We start from the raw sequence: 12,150 nt of genomic DNA, 5'->3' as shown, positions 1-12,150 counted from the left end.
CTAGAGGATGCTACCGGTACTCTGACTGTAAGAACAAGCTCAGGCAGAATTTTGAATCGTGGTCTCTGATAGCTTCAACTGTAAGTATGTTGCCCCACTTCCTAGGTTTTGTATGAGTCATGTCCTTTCTCTTAGCCTGTTTCTCTTGTTCTATAGCTGTTCATCAGACTGGACATAACAGCGGTGTCATACATAGTGGAATTTATTATAAACCCGAATCTCTGAAAGCGAAGTTATGTGTACAGGGCTCAGCCCTTATCTATGAGTACTGTACCCAAAAGGGGATCTCCTACAAGCAATGTGGCAAGGTATGGCATTTTACTAGTGCCTTGTCTTAAATAAATAGCATTTTATTTGGAATGTTTAATGCTGATTTAAAGAAGAAATACCTGGCTTTTCTTTCTTTGTATCCATGTAATTTGCAAAATCTAGACATTTCCTATAAATGAAGTCATACAGTATGTTGTCTTTTGTGATTGGCTTCTTTCACTTCCAGGTGCTTCTTACCGCCTTTGCAGCTGGCCTGCTGCCCCTTCCCCAGAGCCCGCCACCAGGATCAGAGCTCCCCACCCAACCCATTACACATTTTCCTCCAGCATACGGTCACTTTTTAATTAATTTTGGTACATAATATGAGGAAGGAGTCCAATGTCATTCTTTTGCATGTGGACATCTGGTTGTCTCAGCACCATTTGTTGAAAAGACTATTCTTTCTACATTGTTTTGGCACCTTTATCAAAAATCAGTTGAGGACAAATGTATGGTTTATCTAGGATTCTCACTTTTGCCCCATTCATGTTTCTCTCTCCTTATGCCAGTACCACACTGTCTTGTTTACTGTAGCTCTTTATTATTTTGTGAAATCAGAAAGTATGAGTCCTCTAACTCTGTTCTTTTTCAAGATTGTTTTGGCTATTCTGGGTCCCTTGCATTTCCGTATGAATTTTAGGGTCAGTTTGTCCGTTCCTCCAAAAAATAAGCTAGGAGTTTTGATAGAGATTGTATTGAATCTATAGGTCAATCTGGGGAGTATTGCTATCTTAATACTAGCATGCCATGAACTTGGGATGCCTTCCCATTTGTTTAGATCTTCCTTAACTTCTTTCAACAATGTTTTGTATTTTTCATTGCACAGGTATTGCAGTTCTTTTTAAAAATTTATTACTTGATATTTTATTCTTTTTGGTGCTTTTGTGAGGGGAATTGCTTTCTTAATTTCAGTTTGGTTTATTCATTGCGAACGTGTAGGATGTGATTGATTTTTGTTTATTGATCTTTATCGTTCAACTTTGCTGTACTTGTTTATTAGTCTAATAGTTTTTCTGTGTGTGCATGAATTCCTTAGGATTTTCTATATGCAGGATCATGTCATCTGCAAATAAGATAGTTTTACTTCTTTTCATTTGGATATTCTTTTCTTGCCTTATTTCCCTGGGTAGAATCTCTAATACAATGTTGAATAGAAGTAGTGAAAGTGGATATCCTTGTGTTATTCCTGATTTTAGGGAAAAATCATTCAATCTTTCACTATTAAGATTGGGTTTTCTGTAGATGCCCTTTTCAGACTGAGGACGTTCCTGTCTACTAGTTTGTTGAGTGTTTTTAATCATGAAAAGGTGTTGGATTTTCTGAAATGACTTTTCTACATCTATTGAGGCAATCATGTGGGTTTTGGCCTTTATTCTATTAATATGGTATATTATATTAACTTTTGGATGTTAAATAGATCTTGCATTCCTGCAGTATATCCCTCTTAGTCGTGGTATATAATTCTTATGTGTTGCTGCATTCAATTTACTGGTGTTTTGCTCAGAATTTTTGCATCAATATTCATCAGGGATATTGATCTGCAGTTTTATTTTATTTCTTTATGTCTTTGTCTGGTTTAGGGATCAGGCTAACAATACCCTCATACAATTCGTTAGGAAGTTCTATTTTTTGGAAAAGTTTATGAAGAATGGTATTAATTCTTCTTTTAACATTTGGTAGCATTCATGAGGCCTGAGCCATTCTTTGTGGGAAGGTTTAAAGTTACTACTTCAGTTTCTTTTACTTGTTATGGGTCTATTCAGACACTCTTTTTCTTCTTGACTCAGTTTCAAAAGTTTGTGTCTTTTTAAGAATTTGCCAGTTTCATATAGATTATCTAAATTTTTTGGCATTCAGTTGTTCATAGTGTTCCCTTGTAAGTCTTTTCCATGTAATTTTTAAGAATGAAAGTTCATTGTTGCCATTAAAGATGCTATGAAGATTTTTTTTTAAATGATGTGAGAAAATGGTCCTGACATAGTGTTAAGTGGAAAAGCAAGATATGAAACTGTGTTTACAGTTTTTATGGTTGAATTATGAGTTTTTTGTTTTTTGGGTTTTTTTTTGTTCTTTAAGCCAAAGGAACCAGTCAACATCCACTGAATACCTCTGAGAAACACACCAGGCCCCATGCCTGCCCATATGATGATTTTAAGCTCTGTAAAGCTTCTTTCTGGAGCATTGAACACTACTTCATATTCCCTCTTCACATCAAATTACATCATTGCTTTTAACCCATCTCAGCTCAGCTCCAGGTACTTACAGATTACTGCTTCCAGGCCACAGCTGGGTCAATGTGACTTCATGGCCTGATATCACAGTTTTTCTGGTTTAGTCACTTGAGCCTTTGCGTGTTGGCCCCTCCCGCACTTGTTTTTTTTCCCACGTTTGAAATCCTTTTATCTTTTTAAATTGAGGTATAATTGACATGTAACATTATATTAGTTTCAGGTGTACAATATACTGTTGATATTTGTATGTATTGTGAAATGATCACCACAATAAGTCTAGTTAACTGTCACCATTCACAGTAAAAAAAAAAAATTTTTTTCTTGTGATGAGGACTTTCAAGATCTACTTTCTTAGCAACTTTCAAATACGCAATATACTATGATTAACTATAGTCATTGTGCTGTACATTACATCCTCATGATTTATTTATTTTATATTTGTACAGTTTGTAAAGGGTTCTTTATATATTCTGCATGCTAGACTCTTATCAGCAATATGATTTGCAAATATTTTCTCCCATTCAGTGAGTTGTTTTTTCACTTTCTTTTTTTTTATCCTTTTTTTTTTTTTGAGGGGGCGTAATTAGGTTTCTTTATTTGTTTATTTAAATAGAGGTACTGGGGACTGAACCCAGGACCTTGTGCATGCTAAGCATGTGCTCTACTACGGAGCTATATCTTCCCTGCTCTTTTCACTTTCTTGATAGTTCCCTATAATTCCACTTCTGTTTTTAAGATTAATTGTTGATTTAAATAACCTTTACACCTTGACTAAAAGTATTACTTCATGGAGTTCAGTTGACTCTTTGCTATGAAATAGTGATTTTTGAATTCTAGTGTACCTGTGAATGTCATTTTGCTTTCCTTTGCTGGTAACTGTTAGATGAGAAGCTATCTCAAACAGATACTTTGCCAAGAAATAAATAGGAAAAGAGTCTTGAATGAAGTTAGATTTTCTGTTTTCTGCCTGTCTTTCTGATGTACTCATTTTTTAAATGTAAAGACTAAGCAACCTGTGCTTCTTCCCCCTCTGAGATTGAGGGCGTGGTAGTGATGCTTATGACCAAGATACATGTAGTGACTGTAATGACAGATGTGAAATTTGAGGCTACATCTTACCTTTGGAGAAAATTTGCTTTAATCTAGTTTCCTTAAGACAATTTTTTTTATGTGTGTGGAGGAGGAAATTGAAATCATGAAGAAGGGGAGAAATAGATACATAAAAAAAAATCAGTTTTTAAAAAATCAACCCAATTTGAATCATGAAATAATTTATGATTTTCTAGTGACTTTATCTTTCATGGCTGATGATATATTTAACTCTATTTAAATTTATCTTTTTTCTTTTTAAAGCTTATAGTAGCTGTTGAACAAGAAGAAATTCCCAGACTTCAGGCCCTATACGAGAGAGGCCTGCAGAATGGAGTCCAGGGCCTGAGGCTGATCCAGCAGGAGGATATAAAAAAGAAGGAGCCGTATTGTAGGGTAGGTGATTTGCTAACTGCACACACAGGCTTACGGGGACATTTTCAGTTAGGGCTCAGTCCTGGGACATGGAGGCTGAGGGTGAGTTTATAGGAAGCAGGAATCATAGAAACAGATAACCCTGTCACAGAAGCAGTAAGGTGACAGACACAGGAGGGCATTGCCACAAACTCTGGACACCTGATTTCTTCTTTCCACGTGAGAAACTGTCGGGTCTGAAGAACATACTCAAGGGCAAGCGGAGGTCTGTGTGGCATGTTTGAAAATCACTGAGTGATGAGGTGTAGATGGATCATCGAGAAATAATAGATGAGACTGGAAAAGCAGAATTAGGCCTGCATAAAAGGCCTGATATTCATGCATATAACTTTGAAGTTTATCCAGTAGGCGTGGGGAGCCGCTGAAAATGTATGAGGAGGGTAGCTACAACATGTGATCTGTTTCAGGAAGGTAAGGCTGGCACGAGTGTGAAGGGAGGATTATAGAGAATCTTGCTTAGAACATGCTGTAGGGAAAACCAGATCTTCTTCCATTTATTCATGAAAGAGAAGTGAATAATAATATAATAGTTACTCTGCATATCAGCTTCCCTTGGTAGCCTTTTACAGACTATCCATCCAGCCCTCGTTCCACTGACTATTGCAGTGATTCGCTGTATCTCCTCTTCCCCATCCCCCAGTGTTTTATTGACATTATACAACAGCTGGATTCTGGGTACCTATCTCAGTGAGTGTGATCTTGAACTCGCTATCAGGCAATGCTTATCAAAAGCTTGCTTTAGAGAAACACTATTTAAGGGAGAGAGCCTAGAGAATATATAGACTGTTCATTCCTGTGCATCTCTCTAGGCCATCAGATTGAGGTACACTTATACTCTAGTGTTTTTCTTTCCTCTTCCTGCTCTTTAACCCCAAATTACTCTCCTTGAACTGTGTTTTGGTTTTATGGCGTCAGCATATGGAGAAAGTCATTGTATCACACTCACTGAGGCCTCTGTTGTAAGGATGTGGTTGAAGATGTAGTTTCACTGTGTCAAACATCATCTCTTTGAGAATATTCAGGAGAAATTTCTCTCAGACCTCAGTTATAAGAATAATTTTGTTTTTCTAGAGCACAACTGGCTTATTTTTATCTCATGGACACTGTGAATTGTTTAACTGATTGCATTGTCCTGTTTGGCTTGGCTCTAAGGAAGCTCAGAGACACATTTGTGCCCTGCTCCTGCTAAATATCTAGGGCCTTAACCATACATTTTTATTTTGCTGTACTGACTTCTCCTTTTGTTTCATCTTATCTTTCCACTCTCATTTTCTATCTGCTCTGATTTTTTGCAACTTTCTATTGAATCATAACATACAAGAGAAATCGTAAGTGAAATTTCATTAAGTGTGATTAGCACCTAGATCAACAAACAACATGACCAGCGTCGCAGTATTCCCCTCAGGTCCCCTCCTGGTTACTATCTTTCCCTTAAGAATAGCCACTGTCCTGACTTTTACATCATAGGTTTTTTAATTTTATGTAAGTGGAATCATATAGTATGTGTTCATTTGTGTCTGGGCTTCTTTTTATTCAGTATGGTTTGTGAAATTCATTCATGTGATTGCATACAGTTGTAGTTTGCTTGTTGTCATTGCTGTGTAATAGTCCATTGTGTGAATATAGAGTGATTCTTTATACTATTGTTCAGCATTTTGGGTAGTTTTCAATTTGGAGCTATTCCAAATAGTGCTACTAGGAACATTCTAGCACATATATTTTGGTGAACACAAATAAACACTTCTGTTGGATATATACCTAGGAGGGAAATTATGCTAGGTCATAATTTGTATATATGTTTAGCTTTGACAGATGCTGCCAAAGAGTTTTCCGTAGCATTTGTCCCAAATTATACTCTCATCAGCAGTATATGAGAGTTCCAGTTGCTCCTTATCCTCACCAACACTAGACACTGTTTGTTGTTTTCATTTTAGCCATTCTGGTGGGTGCGTAGTAGTACTATAATATCATTTTAATGTACATTTCCTTGTTGATTTATAAAATTGTTCACCTTTTCATATGATTACTGGCTATTTGAATATTTTCTTTTGTGAAGTAACTTTTTAGATCCTTTGCCCATTTTTCTATTGGATTGACAGCCTTTCTTAACAATTATTAATTCTTACTAATTTTGTAAGTTCACTATGTGGTCTGGATATGTGTCCTTTGTTGTGTGTGTATATACACATATTGCAGATATCGTCTATGACTCTGTGGCTTGTCTTTTCACTTTTAATAGTGTCTTTAGATGGACAGACGTTCTTAATATTTATATAATCATTTTACCAATTTATGCATATATTTCCCTTTTATACTTAATGATTTCTGTACTTTGAGAAGAAGTCTTTGCCTGTTTCAACATCAGAAAGATATTCTCCTGTGCTTATTTTTCTAAAAACTATACTGTTTTACCTTTCACATTTAGATCTATGGTCCATTTGGAATTGATTTTTGTTTGACTCTGTAGAGTAAAATAAGCTATTTAAAAAACATTGTAGAGAGATCTCAGGATATCTTAAAACCAGGGTGGTGGATAACTCATCTAAGAGCTTGTCTTGGTCAGTTGGGGCTACTATAAAAAAGTATTGTAGACCAGATAGCTTATGAACATCAGAAGTTTATTTCTTACAATTCTAGAAGCTGGAAGTCTGAGATCAAGGCTCTGCAAGATTTGATGTCTGGTGAGGACCCACTTCCTGGTTCATAGACAACCATCTTTTGTTCTTACATGGCAGAAGGGGTGAGGGAACTCTCTGGAGTCTTTTTTATAAAAGCACTAATCCCATTCATGAGGGCTCCATCCTCATGACCTGAACACCTTCCAAAGGCCCCACCTCCAAATACCGTCACATTGGGGATTAGGTTTCATAAGAATAAGAATGTTTCATAGCATAAGAATTTTAGGGGCACACAGCCATTTAGTCTATAGAAGAACTGGTTTTCTAGACTGATGCTATACTTTAAAAAAATACTAGTATTAAAATAAAGAGATTAGGAGGCTATATGTATGTGGAGGCAGGAAGTACATGGGAAATCTCTGACCCTTCTCAATTTTTTTGTGAACCTGAAACTGCTCTGAAAAATCAAATCTACTTAAAAAAAATGAAGAAATTAACTCACTTCCGGTCCCTTATCAATATCGTATTTAACAAAAACTATTGAGGGCTTCCTGAATATAAAATATCTAAACCTGTTGCTGTTTTATAGCTTTTTGTGATTTTGATGGAATTTGGTTGCGGAACCAAGATGTCAGAATCTCACTGATCTTATGTCAAGTATTCCCTTGCCATTTGAGAATGAAACAGTTTATAACCTCTCCCAGAAAGGCATGCTAATTTTTAAGATGTGTTTCTATTTTTATGTAGCAGTGAGAAGCTCTTTCAAACTTTAAGATTGGTGTAAAAATTAAATAAAAGGACATATGAGTTCATGACCTCACTGTAGATTTGCTCATGATGTAAAAACAATATTGGTTGTTGAGTTTGGAAAACAGGATTATTAGTTTCACTGTGGTAATGAAATCTGGGGGATTTGGAAGATTCCCGATAATCAGCTGGAACAACAATCATTGTCTGTTGTGAGGGATTTTAAAGATAGAAAAAATTAGAAAAATCCTTGTGAGGGGCTTCAAAGATGGAAAGAATTAGAAACAGGGACCCACGGTTCTTTACGTCATGCTTTACTATTAATAAAAAAAAAGAATGGAACAACTTTTCACATATCATAAATGTTGAGGATGAGTCTGGATATTGCTCTGTGCACCTGACCACGAGATCTTACAGGTCTCGGAATGAGGTAGGTGAAGTATGTGTTTATAGATAATCAAGTTACATATCTACATGCATTTTTGTGTTTTAAAAGTGAAGAAACTGGTTAAGGTAATTTCCCAAGGTCCCACAGCACCTAAAGAGTCCCCTCCTCCCAGATCTGATTCAGAACTGGTATTCCTTCTGTTTGGTTTGAGCAACGTTTTCTTCTCTGCTATGTGCTGAACACTATGTCGGGCATTGCAGACATGAAGATGAATGAGACATGGTCGTCATCCTGAAGGAAGTTATAGTGTAACAGAAAATAGAATTTTAATACAGTGGTTAAGTATTCTGATAGAACTGATACTCTGTCTTGTACCAGTGTGAGGGAGAGCTTTTAGCGTACTCTGAGAATCTGGGGAAGCCTTCTCAGAGGTGAACCCCCACCTGAAAGATGAATAAATAGTGTAACTTATAGAAAAGTTAAATCCTACTATTCTCTGAGGCCTCTGCAGTAGTGATCTACTTTATAGAATGTCACATTATAATTATCAGTGTCTAGATGTATTTAGGGGCGGCAGAATATCATGGGAAATATACTCTTGTTATTTCATAAAAGTGTGTTGAGTAAATTCCTCCCTTTTCCCCCAACCTCCCCACCACAATCAGGAATGAGTGGCAAAATTTCCATGGTACAGGATTACTTCTGTTTCTTCCAGACCTTCCAGAAAGAAAAAGTTTATCAGGGGAGCTTTAAAGGACTTCTTGGACCAGATCTCTTTAAGAAGAAATTAAGTGCCTCTAGGAGAAGTATCTTGGAAAATTTTAAACTGCCTCTGTGAACTTTGACTTTGAAGGCTAGCCCTTGGCAGTGTTCACTATGGGTAAATCCTGACAGCTTCCTCTGGGCTTAGCTGTGCTGATCTGTCTGCCTTTTCTTTAACCCTACTGGTCAGCCACACGTTCCTCTGTTCCTCTGTCTTTCTGACTGACATCCACCTCCCAACTTTCCCTGCTTGCCTGATTCCTTTCTAGCCACCTGACCTGCTATGACCTCAGATTTCAAGCTCTGACCTGCTAACCTGGACAGGGCACACCCAGCCTGCAGGCTGACAGACACAGCCAGCCTGTCCCCCAGCCCCACCCTGGGCCAGGGCATCCGACTGCTTGGTAGCAGTGACTCGCTCTCCTCTTCCCCCCACATCACTGACCCAGGAGGGGCACACCAGCATCTTGTCTGGAGGGGCACAGCCAAGACTGGCAAAGGGAAGAAGAAGGGATACCTGTTAGGGAAGTCTAGAGTAGGGAGGAGTTTAGTACATTTAAAAACAGCCCTCACAAGTTCATTTCAGTCAGTTAATATCTGAGTGCCTCCTGTGTGTCAGGCATTGTGTTGGGTTATAGGCATATGAGGTGAATAAGGGGGATATTTCATATTAGAAAAAACTGTTGCTATGAAGCACTTTTACATCATGTTTTTATCCCTCTGTTACACTTGTCACATAGTTTTATGTTAGGTAAAGAAATTTTTTGTGACTAAACTGTTAGTATTACCCTAAGTTAGCTTCCAGGGTTATTGTACCCCAAATACTCTTTAGAGGTTGAAGTTGAATTATACCTACTGACCTGTGAATTTAAGGATTTCGGGCAATATAAGGTCTAATGTAAACTCTTACGTGTATCTACTACCTTGAAACAAAAGGGATGATTTCCTGCTTGATTCTTGGTGAATGTGCTCATATTCTGGAAGCAAGGCTGTCAGGAAAATGATGAAGTTTGCCAAATGTTGCATTCATTTTGTAAAAAGAGACTGTGGGGCATTTTATGAGCCTTCACCTCTTGTGTCATCAGGGATGGGTGGCAAAGTCAAAAGCTTTTAAAGGCCAAGCCGGTGAATGTATTGGGGTGGGGTAGAGCAGTGAATACAGCATGAGATTTAAAATAATATTATCAGATATCAAAACTGCAGCAACAGTGCTGTGCCTGCCAAACAGGAGGATGGCAGCGTTTACCAGTCGCACTCAATTCCTGGGCGTTAGTTATCCTGGGAACCAGGCTGCCCTCTCAGGGGAAATTGATCGGGAGCACTGATACACTCTTACATACATTAAGGCAGTGGAAAACGGTGCCATTACCAAGGATTCACCAAAGTATAGTCCACAATTAGTGTGTGAAATTCTGCACATATCCTTGTCTTCAGAATTAGAAAAGGCCAATGCACATTCAACATTTATTCCAAAAAGTTAAATAGGTATGGTTGTAGATCATTCATCTATAGAGTTTAAACATGTTTTGAGTGGCAAAACACAACACACATACACACAAGCCGCAACATAGCAACAAAAGACCCAGGCTGTTAATTTCTCTTATTGCCTGGAGAGAAAGTTTGAGTTAACCACGTAAAATCTCCATTCAATATTTGTAGTCTTGAAGAAAGAGTCTGCAGCAAATCAAATCATCAGTCTGCAAATATTGTGAACAACTCTTGAGTTCTCACTGAGTGTTCATGACATATGATATAATCCTGGGAAAATCTCAGTGGAGTTTATTTAACATATAATTGTTTGGTGATAACAGAGTTTGACTCAGAATTAGATATGACTCAGAATCAGATATGGTGAGGGATAAATAGAACTGAAAAACTCCTTGTAGCAGCTGGAAGAAGCTGGCGAAATTAACTGCTATAAGGAGGAGAATTATTTCCTGATCCTAGAGATTTTATTTAACTACTATTATTTCTTTTATATCTTAGACAAATTATGTATTCAGTATCAAATTTAGGCACTGAATGGAGCAAGCTTTTATTTTAGTTCTCTTTAAGACTATCAGATGTTTTCCAGGAAAGGATAATGTATGTTATCCATGAAAATAAACAAAAAAAATTCAATCAAAAATCAAATTTATTGAAAAACCTATCCTTAATGATTTTTAATTGTACTGTCTTGACTTTTTCACAATCCTAACCTAGGGTCTAATGGCTATCGATTGTCCATACACTGGCATTGTGAACTACCGGCAGGTGGCTTTGTCATTTGCCCAGGATTTCCAAGAAGCAGGTGGCTCTGTTTTGACCAATTTTGAAGTGGAAGATATTGAAATGGCTAAAGAAAGTCCTTCAAGAAGTGAAGATGGTAAGCTATCGTTGTCTTTTCTTTTGAATACTTGAATTGACATCTAAAAAACTGGGGATTATTTTTGGCTACGGTAGTACCAACAAGAGGGCCACTAGGAGCGAGGCTGGAGTAGGGTGCAGGACTGGAGGCAGGTGCAGAGAGGATGAGGGTAAACGTGGGAGAACTGAGACTTCTAGTGAGTCTTGTGCTAATAGAACTAAGGACACTTCTGACTGGTACTAAGATTCAAACTGCCAAGGCTGTTACGGAAAATTAACTCCCAAACACTTCCCTACCCAGTAGGTTAGAGTCAGAATCCCTTGGGGATGCTTGTTAAAAATACTTATTTTAGCATCACCAGTCTTACTGAATCAGACTGTCTGGGGATAGGGCATGACTCAGCCATTCTGAACTACACACCCCATGCCCCCACTGTAGCCTGCACTTAGAATTTGTTTTGTTTTGCTTTGGGAATAATTCTTTTTCTTTAACCAAATGAATTAGTTTGTAAGCCTTAAATTTGCTGTTGGGAAATTTGAAGGAGGCAAAAAAGTAGTTTATTCTTCCTTGACAGATTTTTAAGGAGATCTGGGCTGTCTGAATCATTTCCCCAGTGTCCTTCTAAATTCTAAGATGATGAACAAAATTGTTAAATAATTAAGATTGTTGGGTAGCATAATCATTCAAACTTATGATGCAAATAAGTAAATCATAGTCTTTATCTGCTGTACTTATGCTTTAAGTCTTTGAGAACCCGTGTATCTGATGGGGAGCTAATTTTATACATAGTTTATTATTGGAAATTTTGTGTTGCAGTAACTCTTGCTTCTCCCCACAACTTAGAATCTGCAAGGTTTCAGGTAACCAACACTTGGACAACAAGTGTCATAACATTAGTCCTGTGGAAAAATACATACTGATATATGATGATCCATTTCATAGCATGTTTCCTAGGATTGTAGCTCAAAGAAAAGCTGGGACTGCCTGTATGGGAGCTGAGCTGGGGAATGGTTTACAAGCATAGATTAAGTGAATTAAAATTAAATATGCTAGAAGTTTTGCTAGAGTTTTATACATTCTCAAATATGACTAGTTTAATCTTGTTACTTGATAAAAAGCTTTAGAATGAAAAGTTTTAGATTTATTTTTGCTAAAAATAAATCTTTCACTAATTTTTTTTCAGGAATGAAATACCCGATTATTATAAGGAATACAAAGGTAAAG

The 12,150-nt window shown here is 37.2% G+C and overlaps 1 protein-coding gene across 3 annotated transcripts in view; it reads left to right on the top strand.

The window, feature by feature from the left end:
- L2HGDH (L-2-hydroxyglutarate dehydrogenase) overlaps window positions 1-12,150 on the top strand; it is a 33,644-nt gene that overhangs the window by 3,808 nt on the left and 17,686 nt on the right. For all 3 annotated transcript variants that reach the window (XM_032481980.1, XM_032481982.1, XM_032481981.1), the window contains exons 3-6: window positions 157-308; window positions 3,894-4,025; window positions 10,782-10,944; window positions 12,110-12,144. In XM_032481980.1, the coding sequence (XP_032337871.1) occupies window positions 157-308; window positions 3,894-4,025; window positions 10,782-10,944; window positions 12,110-12,144 (482 nt within the window). The remainder of the gene's footprint in view (window positions 1-156; window positions 309-3,893; window positions 4,026-10,781; window positions 10,945-12,109; window positions 12,145-12,150) is intronic.

Source organism: Camelus ferus, chromosome 6 (assembly GCF_009834535.1).
Source record: "Camelus ferus isolate YT-003-E chromosome 6, BCGSAC_Cfer_1.0, whole genome shotgun sequence".
In the NCBI taxonomy this organism is placed as follows: Eukaryota; Metazoa; Chordata; class Mammalia; order Artiodactyla; family Camelidae; genus Camelus; species Camelus ferus.
Note: the sequence above shows the minus strand (reverse complement) of the source record. Positions and strands in the feature narration are given on the sequence as shown.